This window comes from Symsagittifera roscoffensis, chromosome 4 (assembly GCF_963678635.1).
Source record: "Symsagittifera roscoffensis chromosome 4, txSymRosc1.1, whole genome shotgun sequence".
NCBI lineage: Eukaryota > Metazoa > Xenacoelomorpha > Acoela > Convolutidae > Symsagittifera > Symsagittifera roscoffensis.
Genome location: NC_087065.1, coordinates 19,328,384 through 19,349,666, shown reverse-complemented (window position 1 = coordinate 19,349,666; position 21,283 = coordinate 19,328,384). Strand labels below are relative to the sequence as shown.

At 34.2% G+C, this 21,283-nt stretch overlaps 1 protein-coding gene across 1 annotated transcript; it reads right to left on the bottom strand.

Annotated features, from left to right (window-relative positions):
• Positions 1-4,411: 4,411 nt before the first annotated feature.
• Positions 4,412-8,638, bottom strand: LOC134844785 (prolyl 4-hydroxylase subunit alpha-2-like). Its single transcript, XM_063861602.1, has 2 exons — positions 8,096-8,638; positions 4,412-4,781 (listed from the first exon to the last, which is right to left on the bottom strand). The coding sequence occupies exons 1-2, from the start codon at positions 8,636-8,638 to the stop codon at positions 4,419-4,421; spliced, it is 906 nt and encodes a 301-aa protein (XP_063717672.1). The 3' UTR covers positions 4,412-4,418.
• Positions 8,639-21,283: the final 12,645 nt, after the last annotated feature.

Here is a 21,283-nt window from a genome sequence, read left to right as displayed (position 1 = left end):
TTTTGCGCGCTATGGATACATCAATCATCTTCTTGCGTTTGATAATATCTTTTGTAGCATTTCACGGTTTTTGCCTGGGGGAGATAGCTCAATTGGTCATGACGGGGAGGGTGGATAGATTGTTCAATTGATCCAACGCACTTTGGTCCCCAAATCTTTTAGCTACCATAAGACGCACCATGGAGGCTTAAATCTTGCAACTACCCAACCCCTTCCTCATCCCCCCTCCCTCCGCAAAATTTCACCTTCGCCTCTATTCACTGGCGATTTGAGATGGTAGACTGTTGAACAAAAGACCCAGTTACACAAACTTGACCTCTTCTCCAGATGATATTGGAACTCCAATTAATGCAATGCGCCCTATTATTCCACCTTTCAACCTTAAACCATTTGTGAACCAGATCTGCACTGTTCCAAAATAAGAGCGACTAATCAGAGGGAGGTAACTTGCTTAATGCAGTCTTCGTAAACTAAACTATCTCACGTTTTTCATAAGTCTACTTGCTTTAGATCTTACCCGGCTTAAAGGAAAAATCCATAATTATGCTGAGCTGAAAACTTAACAATTTTGATCATTTCAGTGTCACCAGCTGTGTGAAAAACGGAATTTGAAAAAGCGCAGCGTATTTGATTCAAGCAGACTGTTCAATTCATTTTTGAAAACAAAAAAAGTACAAGTTTTTTTTCGAAAACATCTATGCACAAAGCATCAAGTAACAGACAGCTCGAATCAAAGGGAAATTTTGAGGCTCAAAATTGCAATGATTTCAAAAGTTTGACTAAATTTAAAAAAAAAAACGCGTTGACTCTAGTATTGCATAACTGTCACAGCTTTTGAGGTAAGTAGCAATTTTTTTTAAGCTTTGGTTGTTTTCAAAACAATTTCGGCGATCAAATGAAAAGCTTTCAAAAAACTACTTTAAAATCGTAATCATAATCGTGTAAATCGTCTGAGTTCAAATTCAAAAAGATTTTCGAGATGATCTTCAAGATAAATGGTACAAATTGTTGATTGATTTGAAAATGCCTCTAGGGATGAACCTGCTCGTTTGGCTTCTAGTTTTGCAGAAAGTTGCAAAAGTAGAGTATACATTTCGCATTTGCAAAAATAGGGTGTTTTCATGGGTTTATTAAGTAATAAAATTGATTGCCGATATAATCCATTAAAATCATTTAGTTTCCATGAAATCTACCTAATAAAATCCCCCTTCCCCCAATTCATGAAAGGGAAATTGCTTAGAGCTAGATTTTGATATCAACAAAAATGGATGAGCCGCTAAAATTTTTTGTTAGAATGAAGTTCCACAAAAACAAAAAGAGTATCACAGAGGCAATCAAAATTATTTTTATAACTCGCTGAAAAGTTTTGAATCCAAAAGTATAGTGCATTTTTCAAATGCATAAAAGAAACACCTGTGATTAATTTACTTGTTTATGGTGTATACTCAATCAACTGTTAATTGTTCCGATCATTGAAAAGGGGGAGGAACTTTGCCTTTGCGTGTGTTCAAGTTTTTTTCCAAGCAATCAGCTAGCACAAAAAATCATCAGACAATGTTGAGTGAAATATCATATCAAAGACATTTCAGTCGTGATTTGAATATCATTTAAAAATTTTGTAAAAGTTTTCACAGCGACGAGAAAAACCGGTTTGAAATTTTTGATTTTTTGTCTAACTTCGAGCTAAGAAGTAAGTAATTATTAATTGCATTAGCTTATTTAATTTAAAATAAGCCGTGCGGTGAAAACTTGGTTTTACTCAACTAAAGGTCGTTTTTGGAGTTTTTAGCGCAATTTAGGAATCAAAAACTGGAAAATTCAAAAGTTTTCCGCAAAAAATTTTGAAAAATAGTTTGAAGTTTTTTTTCTTTTTTTTTTGTTTTTTTGTCAGTTTTATTCAAACATTGTTTTCCACTTGGCCTATTTTTCTAAGGCTTTCAAATATACCTAAGTTTCAGTTTTTCGCTCAAACTTTTTCATCACAATATGCAGAAAAAATTGACACCAAATTGTGTAAACTTTTTTTGTATTTTTTAAGACTGTGGTCGGAACATTCTGTGCTACTTGTTCAGTAATTGGCTATCCTTGTTTAGGTCTGTAAACAATTTTCACTCAATTTGAATACAAATTATCATCTATATTCAATTTTTTTCAGATCATCTAATTAGTTAATCGTCTATTTTCTTAGCCCCCAGAATGATACTCCCAAATGACAAAAAAATACGTTCGATCATCAATTCTGTTTTTCTTGGTCAGCATGACACATCCCCCCCCCCCAGTTCACAGCCCCCTCTTTAACTAAAAATTTGAGGTGAGGGGGTGACGTTGGGACATGGCATTTAGTAAAAGGCATAACATACATTTTGCAAATTTCCTGCAAACTTTTAAAATTTCTGGAAAATTAATCGAATTGAGTTCTAAAATTAAAATGGATTATGATCAATTCTAATGGAATATAATGGATCTTTGTTTCAAATATTGTCAATTATAATGGATTATCCTGGCAAAATTAATCGATCTCAGTGCCAAAAACAATGGATTATAATCGATTATAATGGATTATAATGGATTTTTATTTCAAACAATCGATTATAATGGATTGATTTGGCAAAAGTAATCGATTTCAATAACAAAAAAAATGGATTTTAATCTATTATAATGGATTATTTTTTTTTCTTCAAAAATAACCGATTAAAATGGCCAGTAGCGGATTTAGGGGGGGACGCCTCTTTTCAGGGATTTGACCCCCTGCCGACACATACGGTCTCCCCTTTGTTCTATTTTGAGGTATTCATTTTTGGATGTTGGATGACTGACCTTAAAATTTTTCTAAAGGCGTCTTCGGCGCCAATATACACTAATTTTAATAAGGGAGCGCGCGCCGAAAAAACGCGACTTTTGTTGTCGAGATTTTCAATAAAGTTCATAAAAACGCCATTTTGGCCTATTTTTTGAAAAAATTGGCTGCGGCGCAGAAAATTTGGCCAATTTAGGGTCTTTACATAGATTTGGCAGAGCTCAAAAAATCAATTTGATCGACCTAAAAAAAGTCGAGAAAAATTTCTAAAACCGACCCCCTTCGAGAACGACCCCTTCGAGAAATTCCTAGATCTGCGCCTGATAACGGCAATATAATCGATTTCGTTGTCTGAATTTTACATCTGTAACGGATTATAATGGATTATTTTTGTCTCGGAAATCCATTATAACCGATTAGAGTCCATAGGCGCTCGGTGCGGGATTGCTATTGATCGAGTATTGCTTTGTCCATGAAAAAAATTTAAATACCTGCGTAATTGTTTTATTCACCTTGGATCCTTGCTTTGTCTATGAAAAAAATTTAAATACCTGCGTAATTGTTTTATTCACCTTGGATCCGCCCGTTGTGTTACTAGAAAAACTGTTCTGTAACATTTATTATACTGATATATTATGAGTTTATATTGTAACAAAAACACTTAGTTCAGAAAATTTAGTCTTACAGTTCCATCCCTGTTTTCTGGAGCAAATTTGAAATCAAGAAACAAACCGATGATTGATTATATGCTGTTTAATTTCATAATTCTTTTTTCGCCAATTAAATTGTTTTTTTTTAATATAACTTTCCCAGTTACGAAATGAAGGTCACACGACGTAGGATATAACAACGAACCCATCGAGTGTTTTGTTTTCTGGAAAAAAATTTGCGTCACAAGAAATAATGTCTGATTAAGTTGTTCATTAAAATACTAGGATGAAACTGTTTGAATTATTATACTCAGCGGGTTTATGGGTAGTGGGGTTACTGTTTTATGATATCCATTGGTTGAACAACAAAAAAATTTAAAATTGCCTTAGGCGGCTACAAGCAATATATTTGAGGGTTGAATGCATCAATTTGAATGCATTTATCGAAATCTTCAAAAAATGCTCTAAAGACATTTTTGGCCTATTGATTATTCTATTGAGTTCCAGAAATTTTTAGTCCAATGGTTTTGTAGAAAAGTATCAAAGAAATATTTTGGAGCCTCCCTGGAGAAAATTCGATATGGCACCTGATTATACGTCAAATACAGTGTCTAGCGCATGTATCAATTCAAACATTTTTTTAGCTCTGATTACAGTCTACTGGATTTTTTTCTTAAGAAAACCTCCGTTTTTGAGTACTTTTGGAGAATTTTAACCAAAAAAAAACAATTGAAAAATTTAGCAACCAGATTTGACTATCGAGAAAACCCTCTATTGGATTCTGCATTGGATTCTGCTAAAACAAGTTCGATACTTCAAAAACTTTCAAGTTAGTAGGACCAACTTTTTCCGACCTAAACTACTTGAACTTAATCAGAAACTGTTTGAAAAACTTGACAACCAGATTTGACTATCACAAAAGCAATCACCCCCTCCCCTAGTTGCCACGCTACTTGCATTTGATTTGATTCTCATTCCTCTAAACGGATGGGACATTTGTATACATGATGTTGTCCATTGTACTTGATCCATTTATTGGCAACCCACTTCACACCAACTAGCACAGGACAAGCTGCATGGAAAGTTTCCTCAATTCCTGACCCATTTCTGTCCAAGTTATACCAGAAGACAGCTCCGCCTTTTTCAGGAGTGACGTTTATCCCTACATCAATAAAAGCTGTCGTGCCGCCCAGCTCCACATCTGAGAGGTACATGAGGACAGTGGCCACTCGGTTTCCGTCGGCTAAAAAAGCTTTCGCATTTTCGCTCTGGTCGGTTTCGTAGGCAAAGTCGTAATGTGCTTGGTAGTGACCTCCGACTCCGTAGTTAGCGATCTGGAATTATGCAAAGGTTTAGAGTCTCTTTTGTTCCGAAGATGTCGAAGAGCGAGAAGGAACAATGGCATAGAGCCAACTTTTCCCCGCGCAATTAGAGCTGATCAAAAAACTCCAAACGGTCAAGCGTGATATCATATTGAATATCATTCAGCCGTGATTTGATTTCTAAATGCACTAACAAAACAGTTTCAATGTCTAGTCTAGAAAAGGGGAGGACTTCAGCTAAGGGACTAATTGATTATTAAACTAACTTATTTTAAACTAATTAATTAAAACTAATTTATTATTAAACTAACTTATTTTAAACTAATAAATTAAAACTAATTTATAATTAAATTAACTAATTTTAAACTAATTAATTAAAATTAATTTATTATTAAACTAATTAATTTTAGTAAGAGCGTAGTTTTTCTGAAACGCAACGCTGTAACGAGCCGAATTATTGATGTTTTGGCGTGTCTTATCTCTATAGCAAAAATATACATAGTCAAAATAGCAGACCCTGAAGCAAAGGATATTACCGAAATTTAATATTACTATGAAGAAATTTACGAAACGAGAAATGAGTTTCCTTCAAAATGGTGATTAAAAGCTGTCCCCGATTATATGTTAGATGACATCGGAGTTGGTTAGAATGCACTTAAGACACGGCTTTAAACTTTACGACTGCTCGTATCAGGGCAAAGCTCGTATCAGGGCAAATTTAAAAAAAAGAAATGAATTTTTTTTTAATTTGAAATTTTTTGTGAAAATCATCCCCCCACACGCCATATAAAGCACAAAGTGATACATTTTGCTCCTAGTAACACATCAATTATGGCATTTAAGCTTCCTTCAACCATTTTGAAAAAATTTCTAATATGAATTAAATCTCCGCTTACGCGTTCATAGCGCGAATTATATCGCGCATAAATTGTCCCAAGTTGGTCAAAATGACAATCTTCAAACCGCCATAACTTTACGAAAAAAAATCACAGAAAAAATACCTTTTCATAATTAAGATCAGAACAACAACACCTTTTGAACGATATAAAAAACTCAGACAAAAAAAAACTATTTAAAAAGTCGAAGTTTGTCAGAAGAAAAAAAAACCCATCCAGAGCACAAATATTCCGTTACTTTCGTTACAACATACTGTGCTGATTTAAATTATCCGGATTAAAAGGAGTGAAAGAATGTCGGCAATAATATTTTTCGGCAAAAAACTCTCCTTAGTTAAAACTAACGTGTTTTTACAGACTTCTGTCCCAATAAACTTCAAAATAAATTTCAAAAAACCAAAAAAAAACTTTGCTTTACCTTTCTTGGTTTTTTTCGCTTCGTCATAAAGCCATATTTTTAAAGGAATATTGAATAAAAAGTTCCTATATCTACAGCTTGGGACTACTTTGAGAAATGCCGTAAGATGCAAAATGGACAAATGTTGGAGCCAAAAACATCGACGGCCCGAAAAAAACTACGTGATTGCAAAAAAAAATTAATTTTGTTAAGTCTCGGAAGCTTCTAAAAAACAACCAGCTTTTAATTTATCAGCCAGAAAAATTCATTAAATTGTTCAAGCACGAGTCAACACCAAAATACTCCAAACTTCATGCATAAAACGCCAAAAGTTTTGAGAAAAATCCAAATTACATCGTTATCATCCAAATCACTTCACAAAATCACTTATATGCAAAGTTTGTTGGAAAAAGGGTGATGTTGAAACCTCTAAAAAAAATTTAGGGAATGAGATATTGTATTCTTCGATGGAAACGTTAATTCGGCCGAATATTGCAAATTACTCGAAAACAAAAAAATTGGAAGTATTTTAAACGATAAAAATTAAATAGACAATACCTGTTACCATACTTTAAACTATTTCACAACTGTTTCACACTTACTCTAACAGGCTTATATGGGAGCATAACTTGAAGTTAAATAGCAGTTTTTTTTTAAAAAAAATGGTGTTCACAAAAAAGTAATCAAACAATTGTTGCTTTTTGCTTAAACTTTATCTGTATTTGTTGTTAGTTTTTACTTTTTTTTCAGTCAGGGTATTTTAAATCAGTACTGTATGGCAGCAAAATTCTTTAATAGTCTCAATCCAATTACTAGTGAAGTGTCATTTGCGAAAAAGCTAAGCGGTCGAATATCAAGGTAACTTATTCAAAAATTTCATGCATTCGTTTCTCCTGCAATTTATTACACGGTATGCGCTTGTTGTTATATAAAACTCCAAGGTGAATTATTTATTGTTTTCCATTGGTGTCGATATGTTTGCAATTACTACAAGGATAGCCAGTTAAAGTGCAGTATATATTCTGACTATATCTTCTAAAGAATAAATTTTTTTCCAATTTAGTGTCGTTTTTTTCTGGTGGTGTGATAGTAAGATCTAAACAAAAAAAATCAATTTAGGCATATGCGACAAATATAATCAACTAAGCCACTTGGAAAAAAAATTTTGTAGGAAAATAACTAGAAAAACGGGAAAAAAATTGCATAAAAAATTAAGAACTTTTTTTTGGAGATATTTTTGAGTTTTTAAAGTTTTTGATTCTCAAAATGGCGCTAAGAACATCAACAACTATTCTTGTTTGGGTATAACTAAGTTCACGGCTTAAATTAAGCTTAGATAAGCTACTATATGCCTGCAAAAAATTTTTTGACAAACTGTTTAGCTCGAATATAGTCGTTCGAATCACTAATGAAAGTGCTTTAATTTGATATATAATTCAATCGATTCGGAGGATTTTTTGTGGTGCTTGAATTTGCGCGGAAAAAAAAGAAAAAAAGCAAACCCGAATACAAAGTTCCTCAACATTTTTCAAATAGCCGGAACAAAAACTTAAAATAAATTTTCAAATTAAGCCTAGCGCAATGCGCGGCCCTCGGAGCGCATGATTAGCTGAAATATTAAAAAAGACTATAGGGATGATTTCTTTGACCAATTTTGACAAAATTGACCGACGCTGAAAAAGACAGTCACCAGCATCTTAAGATTATACTGTGTTAAGCAACCCTACCCAGCAGCTGCTTCGGTTTATCTCTGCGAAGCGAACTTCGGCCAAAGACCGGACACTTTTGGCATAATTTAGTCAGAAAACCATCGTATAATAATTTATCCTGAATGAATATTTTCTAATTTTCTGAAAGAGAGAAGTGGATGCTATCAAAGGAACCAATTTCTAAAATACTCTCCCTCACCCAAAACAAATCATTTCATACAGTGAAGCGCACTGAAAAAAAAAATTGAACGCACAATGTTTGCATAGTTTGATGCTCAATACTAGTTTAAAAAAGATGATGATATCCACGTAATCCAAGCTAACCTGTAGAGTTTCCATTCCCGCTCTTGTGAAATTGGTCATATCACTTATCCTCCGGGAGGTCGCTGCGACTGTCTCATTCAAAGAGTCATCCAACCAGCTAGACTGACTCACTCTGTAAGAAGCTTCAATGTACCCTGTATCACCCGCGACAGTTGATCTTTTCAGCGCAGAGAGTCCCAATTCTTTTAGTTTGTCAACTTCTTTGTCAGTGAGAAATTGATGCCAGAATTCAATGAAAGGACTTTTCGAAAGCACTTCGGATTTGATTGGGCGAATCGCCAATGATGGGTTCCAGTTTGTGGAGTACTTACACGCAGACCAAACTTTGAAACCTTTCATTTTTTGCCGTCTTTTGGAATCAGGAAAAGCACCAAATCGGCATAAATCTGTTTCTTCAACTGGCATACCATTTTTTTTAGATGCGTTTTTTGATTGCTGAATTTTTTCCAAAATCATTTCAGCGCCAATCTCGAGTCTGTCATTTTTGCCTGTTATCTCCAACGCTTTTTTTACTATGCGAAGTGCTTCACTGTAATTTCCCATTTCGTATTCACAATAAAACCAATAGTCATATAAGTCAACCAGCAGTTTATCATCATGAAGACTGGGACAGTTTTCGTCGTAGCATATGTTTTTTTTGTTGACTTCAGCCTTGGTCGACACGAATTTTTCCTCATATAGTTTGAAGTAATCAATACAGAATTGAAAGCTCTGTAGGTCGTGAGCCGCGACACCTAAAGTAAGACGTTTATGTCTGTTAGTTGGGAAAAGACTGTTAGTTGTTGTTCGGCTCTTTACGGGGAACCGCTGCTGTGTCTGGTTAAAGCCCGCAAGTCTCTTTAAGCTTTTCTGTTTGCTTAGTTTATTATAACAGATCAGGTATCATGACGGCTGCTGTTCCAATGCTCCAAAGTTCTACTTACATAATAAAATTATGTTCCATTAAAGCTGACAACAACTTTTGTTATGTAAATCTTACCCGACCTGAACTATCAACTGATGAACTTTGCGTTTATTACTAGATTATTTGGATCAGAAAGCTGGCCTTTTTAAAAAAAAAATAATTTTTCAGCAGTTAAAAAAAAATAATTTTTCAGCAGTTTGATTTCCTTGCCTACGCTTCTTGTTAAAAGCAAACTCAAAAAATCTGCGCTTTCTATACTCCATGTTAGCCAAAATGGCAATTTTCTAAATTCGTAATGCAATGGTCATAGCTTAACAAAAAATCGAAGATGAACTATTTTTTGAATTACAGCCCACACTATTAGTATTTTTCAGGCTCTACGATAGAAGATTGCTCGTATCGGGGCCAAAACGTGAAGGTTCCCTCTGCAATTCAACAGGTCTCGCAATTTTGAAAACAGAATTTTTGGATAAAGCAAAAATTTGTAGTTTTTTGTTGTTTCCCCCGTTTTTCCCCACAATCAATATCAATAACTACATGTTATAATTTGAGCCGTAAGGAGAATTAACATCAATGAATTTGAGATGAAAAACTTTCCCCTGCTTAAAAAATTTTTTTTTGTACCATGAGAAAAATTAGTACCATGAGAAAAATTGGCAAAAGACAGTTCAGGACAACAAATTGAAGCAGATATAATTAAGGGTTGGGTTGAGTTGCCAGCTTAAGAAATGATTGAGACAATGCCTCCGGTTCAAAGTGTAGAGTTGGACCCTACATCTGAGTTTTTGTAATTTTCAGGTTTTGAATTGTTTTTCAGTAGGAGTCTGACAACGATTTAAAACTCGCACCCAAATCCGAATTTATTTCATAATATGTAAGTTTAAACATATGTAATAGATCTATTAAAACAGAGTGCGTATCCAGTAGAAAGATGAAAGCAAAAACCGTTGCTCCCTTGATTTCCAATTTTCCAGAAGCTCGTTTAGGTTACCGCCAACCTCCGTTCTCGAATTTGGCTGTTAACTACTCGGAACGTTTCATGTAACCATTCGTCAATATTACGGAAAACACTAGGGTTTCCGATTTACTTGTTTAATGACCGCGCAATTTAAAATGAATTGGCTCCATCCATGTACACAAGTTCATATGTGATGGCTATCAGGCGTTCAATCTCTAGGCAAGGTAAATTGGTCAGACAATGAAACCAATTTGTAGGAGATGAAAAATAGTTTATACTTTGATTCAAAAATGGAACTGAATAATTCCCTCGTCGCTCGTTCTCAAAAGCTTTAATTGAAAGTATAATCAACCTAGTGCACCGTATCAAACGTGGAGCAAGAGAAAGAATGGTGCGCAGCTGTGCACAGCTGTGCGCGTGTGTTCTACGCAATCATAGAAACAAAAATATTGACCGTAGAGGTTTTGAGTATGACCATGTGCTTATTTGAAGTTCATTTGACGCCAGTCCGCTCACTTCTGTTACCAAGTATCACAGAAGTCTCAAGGCTATGACACTGAATCAAGGCTGTGAACCTCCAGGCTCAGCGCAGTCTAATGTTTCTGTCTTAGAACTTGGTAGAACATATCATGCTAATAATTTAGTCGGTTGAAATTGAGTGTATGAGATATAAATAATTGAGTGATTCTTTTTTTGATGTAAAAGTTATCAGCCTAACTTTTTGTCAATTAATCAATCGACTTTTTAATCAACTAATAATCGATTTTTATCTCTCTTTTTGAAATCAAAAATAATCAAATATAATACATTATAATCGATTATTTTTATCCGAATTTTTAATTCATTTGTTTCGCAGAAAAAAATCGGCAGATTGATAAACCAGTTTGAAGCGATTGCTTAATATCAAATAAAACAAATCGATTTCTGACTTTGCTTAAATTTTGCAAGTTAGATGCAAACTAAAAAGAAAACAAAAAAATCACTTAGGTTTTTGTACAAAATACATGGAGTAGCTGCTCATACAAGAAGTATTTCTACTTTCTGTTTTTCAGATAAGTTTCACTGATTGTTGGTTTTCAGAATTGACAAGCTCGCTTCTGAGAAAAGTAACAAAATTGGACGTCTTCTAAGGCAATTCTTTTTTGTACATTTTCTATGGCTTTAGTTTTTTTTGTGTTAAAAATTTCCGACCAGCGCTTTAAGTAAAAATATTCCCGGGGAAATTTCAATTAGTTGAATGTATAATCTTAGATATGGCGCAATAGGTTTTGAGAAAACACAAGAGAACACAAGAACTAAACAAAAACGGGACAAACATTCCTTCCATTGAAATTTTTGAAGGCTGTAGAAATAGAACGCAGGTAAAAAAAACAAGGGAAACAACAAGCACACAGAATAGTAGCTGGTCTTTTTGTTGATATCTATTTTAAACAATCTAAGGAAAAACTTTTTTTTCAAAGATTTCAACAAAATCTTTAAAATTGAGTAAAAGGGCCAACTCCTACATTTTCCTTGTAGTTTTCCTTGTAACTACATTTATCAAATAGGTGTTTTAAAAAAAACCTAAAGATCATGCGGCTTTTTCCTCTCCCCTCCCCCCCCCACGCACCACCACCACCTCACATAAGCATCAATTTCGTGGTGTAACGAGCGGTCTTACAAGGTTAACCATCAAGACCAAATACGTTTGTCATACTCTATTTAATTTGCATGCCAATTTTTGAATTTTTGTAACATTCAGATAACGTGAACAAAATTTCACTTGCAGTTGGGGGAAAAAATTTGCAGGTGGGGGAAAGGAAAAAGAGCCGTTCCTCATTTTTACACTCCCATATGATAACTTTTTGAAATTTGATTTAGAAAAGGCTATTACCCGCATCCAGTTTCGAGCGTTAATAATCCGTTATAAGATGATTTTAGTACCAGTCTTACAAAAATTAGGAAAAAATTGTTTTTAATCAATTAATAATTGATTTTTATCTCTCTTTTGAAATCAAATATAATTAAATATAATACACTATAATCGATTATAATCGATTATTCTTATCCGAATTTTTAATTCATTTGTTTTGCAGAAAAAATCCATTATAATCGATTATAACTGTTCATAATTTACTTTGTTTGCACATTTTGTCTTCCAAATTGCACCTGAAATGCCTATATTTCTTTTCTTTTTCTAGACATTGGTTTATGTGGAAATGGGAAAATTGTTTTAACAGTTTTCCAATCAATTCAAATTAATAGCGTTTTTTGTTTTTTCATTTCTTCTTGATTATATTTGTTTCATGATGCACATTCTGAATTTTTTTGACAAATAAAATATTAGCACACTGCTTTAGTTTCATGACTTACTTACAAAAGTGACATTTCACCTACCACGGGAACCTTTTAACTAATATGAAGGGATCTCTATGAATTTTTATTTTGTTGTAAAACTTTGTGTTCAGATGAACCAAAGTGTGACAAGACATATCATTTTTAGAGATTTTTGACAGAAACAAGGATTACAATCTTTATAACAGATTATAAGAGATTTTCGGAAAAAATATAATTAAGCCACAAAAAATGTTATCATGACGAATTATAAATCGCTTAACATCTAAATTTGACGCTTCTAATTAATTATAATTTTGATAAAAAATACAATTATAATTGTAAGAGAATCGATTATTTTCTCTTTTTCTTATGACTGCGGGTAGGATGACTTTTGATGCGCTTATCTGCAAATACAACGTGTCAGTATGAACAATTGAAGAGAAGCTTACAACATTTCGGTCCTTCAAAACTCTACATGATCTATTCAAAAGCAATCTTAGCTCTTTTCCACTCCCCCACATTCTAAAATTTCCTTTTTTAGTTGGTTTCCGTGTTATTATGGCTGAATGCGTGACGTTACGACGTAAAATAGGAAAAACAATTGTGTTCACAATAATTATTTTGTTCACTATGCAAATTTTCTTACGTTGTGACAACGTAACTTTAGTGGAGGTAGTGGAAAAGTGCCTTAACATTTTTGGCTCTTTTTCCTTTTCCCCCCACCTCACTTAAACATGAATTTTATGGTCTAACGAGTGGTTTTACAAGGTAAATTATTAGGACCAAATATGTTTGTCATGGCCTAATTAGTCTGCTTGTCAATTTTCATAACAATCGAACAAAGTGAACAGTAACTTCAAATATAAAAATTTGCAGTTGGGGGGGAAAAGGAAAAAGAGCCACATTTTTTTGTAACTTTACGAGGGAGTGGAAAACTGAAAAAAATATCAAAAATCCATTTTTTAAGTTTTTTTTCAAACTTGTCAAAAATTACTTCCCTACGTAAGAGGGCAGTCACTCATGAAAATAGTGTTCTTATCAAATCGAGTTCGAGAACAAAATACAAAAACTGGCCCCATTTCATATTAAAGAAATCTATCACACCTGATTGCACAGTATCGCGACCGACAAATGATTGAAATTTTTAACGTATACACTCATAAATTTTTCCTCCTCTAGCTCTTTCCTGTTATAAACCCTCAATCAAATTAAAGCCCTTCCTCTCGTTATACAATTTACCCGAAATTATTTTCCAGATTTCCACTCCTCTCATAAAATCACAATGAACGTTCCCTAAAAAGTGTTTATAGGGTAGTTTAACAAAAACATTTTTTTAACTCTATTCACTTGTTCACGCTGACATATTTCTACAAACTTATCCAAATTCATTTTAAATAGGTTTTCATAAATCTAAAAAATGGGAAAGACATCAAAAGTCTATATCTATACATTGGGCTGGGGTGGGGTTGATACATAATTTCCTAAATTGATAAAACTCACCCATCTGGAATAAATCTTCAGGATGGTCGAATTTTAGTCTGGACTGAAATTGTTGGATAACTCCTTCTGAGAAGTTTCTCGCTGGGATTCGATATGCCCGTCCCAGGCGGGTTAACCCTGTCATCGCTTCCTTCAAATCTCCACGACTCGAAAGCTCATCGTCCAGATTCTTAAGCGAATCACACACTTTTTCCACATTGAGAGCAGATCTTAATGGTTTCCATTTATCGACGAAGCGTTTGATTATTACTATCTGATCCGTCGGATGTTTGAAGTTGTCTTCTGAGTTTTCGACAACGATTCCCAACATCTGTGCGAGGGATTGAAGGTTCTTGCTTCTCCATAGTTCGATTTGCTTCTGAATGTCGGCTAGTTGAAGGGATAAGTTTTCCAGCCGACTGACGACTTGTGAGTCCAACTTGAAGATTTCCTTAAGCCTGGCAATAGCGGTAGCGGCTTCTCTGAGCTCTACTGTAGGCAAGAAACAGGTTAAGATGACCTGAAAATCATTGAATGTTCATTTCACAGGAGTAATATTATATAAAAGGATAGGTCCGCTGAAACATTTTTTAAAATTCATCCATACATACATGAGCTTTGCACTTCGTTCGTTTTTTTTTCTTTTCGCATTTGGTTTTCAAAATATGTAAAAACCAGAGCGACCCATGATGGCTTGGCTATACAATTGAATTTACGGTAGTAAAATGTGGGAAGTTACGGCTCTTTTCCAGTTCCCCCCTTTCAAATTCAATTTTGAAAAGCTTAATTAACGTTGTCATAAGGCAATGAAATTTGGCGTGGTGAACAAATCGACAATTGTGAACAGATTTGTTCTTCATACTTTACAGCATAACATCACGCATTTAGCCGTAATAACACGTAAAACAAAAATAAAACTCGGTATTTTGAAAGGGGGAACTGGAAAAGAGCCGAAGTTACGATGCAAGGTCAAAAAAAATGGCTGTTTCTTCCCCACATTTGGATTTCAGTTAAAACTAATTTGACGTTGTCAATTTAGTAAAACCTTGAATATTGAGAAAATTTAAACTGTTGGGGAGAGAAAAGAGCCAAATAAACCTGTTCATAATTTAGTTAATTAATAATACTTAACGACACAAAAAATTGGAAAAATTAGGAACCAAATTTTGGACATCCTAGGCACAGAAATAGTTATCAGCCACAGCCCGACCTGTATTGGTTTGAACCGACCACTGATTAGCGCGCAAAAACTCAAAAACTACTCAAACTTTACGTAATGGCTCACCTAGAAAAAAAACGCTGTGAGACTTATAGGTAATGGACCGTCACCTTTTAAAACGGAGAAGAGAAATGTGAAGATTTGTTCTTCATAATTTACAGCGCAACATCACGCAATTAGCCGTAATAACACATAAAACAAACATAAAACTCGGTATTTTGAAAAGGGGGGAAACTGTAAAAGAGCCAAACATTGAAGACCGCTGGTTGAACTATTATACACTGATTTAAGTTTAGGCTGGGGAAAAGAAAGTTGATTTTATAAACTGATTAACGTTCTTGCTTACCAATATTACACCCAGCTTTTTGTGATTTGCGCACATCGTTTTGAAATTTTTCCCCTTTTTAATGAGACTTAGCTGCGCTAAGTATAGCACGTGCATTTTCCAATTCAGGAACGACGTCGCAGAGCAAACAAAAGTTGTTTACGGTAAATCAAATGGGTCTTTCGTTCGTATTATAGCCCCCCTCCCCCCAGTAAATTATAAATTATAGCCCCCCGTGACTTAAATTATAACTCGTAACTCTAGTTGGCTCTTTTTCCTCACCCCCCCCCCACCTGCAACTTTTTATAATTGAAATTACTGTTCGCATTGTCCGATTGTAATGAAAATTGACATGCAAATAAATTAGGCCATGACAAACATATTTGGTCTTCATAATTAACCTTGTAAATCACTCGTTAGACCATAGAATTGATGCTCATGTGAGGTGGGGGAAAAGGAAAAAGAGCCCTCTAGTTTAGTTCTACACTAGTGGACAAAATTAATCGCAATTTTAAGTTTCTACTCTCAAAAACGCCTAAATTCAAGAACCATTTTGGTTGGACAATGCATTTTTAGAACTCCAACAAACGTTTTACATCAATCTCGAGCAAATAAAATTCAACCAGTTTTTTCCGGGCCTGGTAAAAAAAACTCAGCTGTGGTAAAAAAAATATATTACAATGGTAAAAACTGGCTTTTTCAGAGCCAAAAAGAATGTTTAGTGCATATAAACAATAATCGATAATTTAATCAGGGTAGATAAAACCATTTGTATGACGTCAATTTATAACTTGTGTTGAAATGCTTAGTCAATTTTCTCAAAAAATTCATTAAGATTTAGTGTTTCTGAGCGTTAAAAAATGAGTTTGCGGTCAACTTTGTTCATTAGTAAAACATTTAAGTTTTACATTAGTGGTCAAAAGTAAACGCAAATCAGGAACCTTTGTTCTCTAAACGGCTTTTTTTCAATGTTCATTTTGACAACATGTATTTCGATTTTTGACACTTTTTCTTAATAGACTGAGAGCAAACGAGCAGAGCTAACTTCTATGAAACTAGCAGAAATTGGTAACTGGTGTCAAAAGGTTATCAACTCAATCTAGATCTGGAAATGCCTAATTTGATTGACTGCACTTAAAAAGAAAGAAACAGCAGCAGAGTTTAGTAGGGCTTTAACACAAAATTAATCAGTTTTCTTGCTGATAATGTTACACATCGCAAGAATGTTTTTTTTTGTTTTGCTAATTCAAGAAAGAGTTTACTTCGAGGCAAAATTTAGTGCAGATGAAGAAATCTGGCATTATCAGACCCGGAACATATTGCTATGCTTTTCATACCAAAAATTGATAATTTTATTGAAAATAGATGTGATTACTTGCTCTTGTTCTTGATAAATTTTTGGCTGGAATTCAATGTGAATGTTGACTTAGTGTAAGAATTAATTTTATATTGTTATAATGCAATGAAATCTTGCATGTTGAATCAGCTAACTTTTGTGAACAGATTTTTTTGTTGTACTTTACATCGTAACATCACGTATTCAGCCAAAATTGCATAAAAAATATTTTTCAAACAGAAACGGTATGAAAAGTGGGAAGAAAGTGAAAAAAGAGCCCTCAACCCTAAACAGACAAAGATTAACTTTTACATCCCGCTTAGCGCTTCATGTGAAATATTTGATTCTGATTACCTGATTCTCATATTGCAATTTGAACCAAAAATATCATCTTCAAACTTACTTAAACAGCTCAAGGTTAAAAAGACGTAAAATTGGCCACTTTATTGGAACACATGTATTCACGGGCTTCGCGGAACGGAGCTAACACAAAAACATTGAAAAAAAACATAAAAGTCAAAAAATAAAAAAACTGCGAAAAATTGTCTATAAAAATTTTGGCATGTAACAATGAAAGTTCATTCTAGGCAAATATTCCAGGTAAATTATTTGAATGTCAAATGAACATCGTTTTTGACTGCCAAATAAATTTTGACTGCCAACTAAAATAGTTGAAAATAAAATTTAAATATTTCATTTGAAACGACTTAAAAAGCTTTTTTATGATACACCATTCAACCTCGTCTGACTTTTTGTCTGATGTCTGAGGTATAAGAAGAAAAAATAAATCCTGAATTTCAGTTTAACGGAGCGAGAAATGTTGCCCGCAAAAAGTCGTTTTCGGCATTGAATTGAATTACTATGCTGGGAAACTATGAGCAACAACTATTACATTGATGCTTTGAGATATCAACAAAAGATATCATCAATTTTTGAAGCACAGCCAACGCACACCCTTTCAGTCGTGGCTCTTTTGGCATTTATTACAAAATTCAACAGTTTCGTGGAAACAAATTTAGCTATGCTATAAATTTTTGATCAAACTAACTGAACATGAAAAATTTTGACAAATGAATAAATTTTTTATTTTGCTGAGAAGTCTAAAAAATAAATTCCACATTCGAGACAAAAAATCGTTAGAAATTTTTGCGCTATTTCTACATTTGTGTTTGAAGATCGTAGTTAACCAATATTTCTGCCGATGAGTTCAATTTGAATTCACAAAGTTCATATATAATTTGTGCATTCTTAATTACAATAATATGTATGAATGCATGTCTGTAACTTTTAGATCATTTAAAGATTTTTCCTTAAGAAACACAAAAAAATCTCTAAGACCTATATAAGATTCTTTGTTACCATCATGGACTCTTAAAAAAATTCTAGATTTCTTTTTGCCAATTAATTGTGAATTTTTAATAAGAAGCGTTTGCAGTTTTTGGTCAAAAAATTCCAAAAAAGCTGAAGTCAGCAAAAATAGCCAACAGCGCTGGAGTATTTTTTATGGCCTTTCTTGGCGTTTGAGGAAAGCTCAGAAAACAATATTAGAAAGTTTTCAGCCATAATTGAATTGCTCGAGACTTAATTTGGAGAGAATTAGTTTTGGTGTGATCCTCTCTACGTGATCCATTCATCCATGCTTAAATGCAAACTCTTGAGAGTTTCAATTCAGTATCAGTTTAAAATTATGTTTAAATTAAAGTTTCTTAGTTTAGTTTTCTTCTCTAAATTTAGTTTCCGCGATCACTGCGCCCCAAAAATGGAAGACAAATTGGGGGAGTCTCTGAACGTCGTAGACTTGAAGGAACTGTTCGGACTGGCTTCGGACACGAAGCTGTGGAGAGAGAAGGAGGAGTTGCGATGTATGTTGTCTTTGCTCTTCGATCCAGTGTTGTTGTCGAGGTGTCTGTGCCGCATCACCTTTCTTAATTCTTGCTTAATGATTTCAGTTTTCGGGTAGACTGAAAAAGAGCACCGTGGGTGAGAAGAGCTACTTTAGAAGAAAAGGAAACTCCTGAAGATTTTAAAAAGTGCACATAAACTACGCCGCAAAACTTTTTAAAGAGAGAAGGAGACATGTACAAGCATTACCGGGTTTACCAAAAACGTTGATCAATTTTCATATATTATTAATTGATTATCATACAACTTCACACAATTCCATATTTGCAGAAAGTTGCATGAAACCTCTATAAAAAGCAATTTTCCATGCACTGAAATATGCAATAACTGTTTGATAAGCATTTATCGAGGTCAACCCGGGTTTACTTTGAAATTTGAAGAAAAAAGTCAAACCATTCGCAGCAGGGGCGGATTTAAAGGGGTAGCGGGGGCGGACGCTCCCCCCTCAGGGCTTCGAAGCCTCACCAACCAAAGGGTCCCCCTTTGGTTTTATATTATGAAACCTTTTTTCCGCCGACCATAATGCTTATACCTTTCTTACAATAAAATTGAGTTTATTAAAATTTGCAAAACATATATTTAAAACATGTTTTTGAACAAAAAAACTCATTCTGAGCTTGCGAAAAGAATTTACCCAATGAGCTGCTCGAATCTCTATCTGTCGGGTAGGGTCTGCGTTGTTTCTTACAATTATGAGCAGCAGAAACAGCTGAAGAAGCAGACGGGGATGAAGACTGGGTCTCTGTGATGGTCTGCATGGTCGACGAAGCTCGCTCAGAGTAGAGCGTAGATCCCTTTGTGGTCGCACTCTCCTCTGTACTTGTAATTGCAGGCGGATAGAAACACTGCACCTTAAGAAGTCAAAAACGACATAAACAAGCATAGTTGCTATTCGTTTTCCCCCTGTCATCTGTTATTTTTTTCCATCTGAGCCGTGCTCGAGGTATGTTTTGAATTTGTGCTAGACCCAAACCCCTGTCTCGACGACAATTATTTTTCAGTCGAGCACTGACATGTGCTCGACTTTGAAAGTCGAAATATAAAGGGAGCACCTCGACCCGGCAGGCTTGAATCGCGCCAAATCGCAACATGAGACGCGCAAAGTCGCGATATAGCTAAAAATGGGTCACAGAAAGTCGCAACGTGGGTCGCGCAAAGTTGCAATATGAGTCGCGCAAATTCGCAAAATGGGTCGCACAAAGTCACAACATAGGTCGCGCAAAGTCACAAGATAGCTAATAATGGGTCGCGCAAAGTCGCATCATAAATCGCGCAAAGCCGCAACATAGGTCGCTTAAAGTTGAAACATGGGTCGTGCAAACTCGCTACATGGTTCGTGCAAAGTCGCAACATAGGTCGAGCGAAACCTCAGTCGCAACATGGATCGAACAGAATCGCAATATGACGTCGAATTAATTTGTTTGCAAAAGCGCAGTACAGATGCAAACTGCAAAATAACCAAGTTTATATGTATTCTAATTGTGCAGAATTTAAAATAAATAATTTAAAAAATTAAAAACTTAACAATTAAAAAAATAAATAGCCTTCAAAGCTTGTTTTGAACAAAACTTATTTTTTTTTGAGGCAAGTAGTTTTGTAAGATAATACATTACCAAAATAATTTTACTTCAAACAACGCTTTCGTTTTGCAATAACAAAATCTTTTATTTCAAAATCTTTTTCCTAAATGAGCCGATATGGGCTTCAACATACTTCGCGTTATTGATAAAGGTTTGTATTCTAATTTTTTGCGTTAACTCTCACTTTTTTGGCAGTGTTAGAGGTTAAAATTACTTAAATACCATTTTAATTTGTTTTTACCGTAACTTTTATGTGTGATTTTTTTCTCAATCCCACAAAAAAACTAGTCAAACCTCACATGTGTTTTTTATTTGAACACTTTATAACTTAAAAACATTGCGCGACCCAATTTTGAACAACTTAAGAGTTAATCTTAAGAAGAACAATCCTGAAAAGGCAACAGCAAAATCTCAATGAAACAAAAATTCTTTCAAAGTGAAAGATATAAAATTTAGAGCAAAAATTAAGTGGTTGCTGTGATAGATAGCAACAAAACTTGATAAATTGCCTAGAAACTGAGCTTTACAAAAAAAGTTGGGCAAAATATGTTTTGCCTAATGTGTTTCTGGAACTAAATTTTGCAACGAAACTCGAAAACAAAAAAACTCTTATATAAAACAGTTTGATCAAAATTTGATCGAAATTGCTATAAAAGCCTTAGTTTGAAAGCGCTTCAGTTTGAGGAAGGATTTAATCAAAATTTTTGATGATGAGTTTTCAATGTCGTCCAGTATATTAGGGCGAACGGTTTATGTTGAACTAATTCATCCGATAGCTCTTACGATTGAACCTTCAATTTCACACATTTTACAGACCAGTTTTTAATTTAGAGAAATTGATCAAAAAAATGAACGAAACTTCTTTACAGTGAAATTTCCGAAGGCCGTAAAACGTTGGATAAGTTACATAAAGACTAGCATAATATTCAAACATACAGCAGATTAGCCGGTATTTTCATTGGTACAACGTCTTTGTAATAAAATTGGATTGGTGAAATTTTGGTTTTTGACAAACTAAAACTTCTGCGAAAGAAGACAAAAATTTTCACAGCGTTGAAAAAAATCCGAAAAAAAACATTTTCGTCAAAATTTTTATTGAAGCTGTGAAAACTGAGCTCTGAAAGTGCCGATTAAAACAATCAATTGAGTCAAAAGAATTTGAAAACTGC

Coding starts and splice junctions, on each gene's coding strand:
- LOC134844785 (XM_063861602.1), bottom strand. CDS start 8,638: ATGGGAAATTACAGTGAAGCACTTCGCATAGTAAAAAAAGCGTTGGAG. Junction 4,782..8,095: donor CGGGAATGGAAACTCTACAG/GTTAGCTTGGAT, acceptor GCATAATTCCAG/ATCGCTAACTACGGAGTCGG.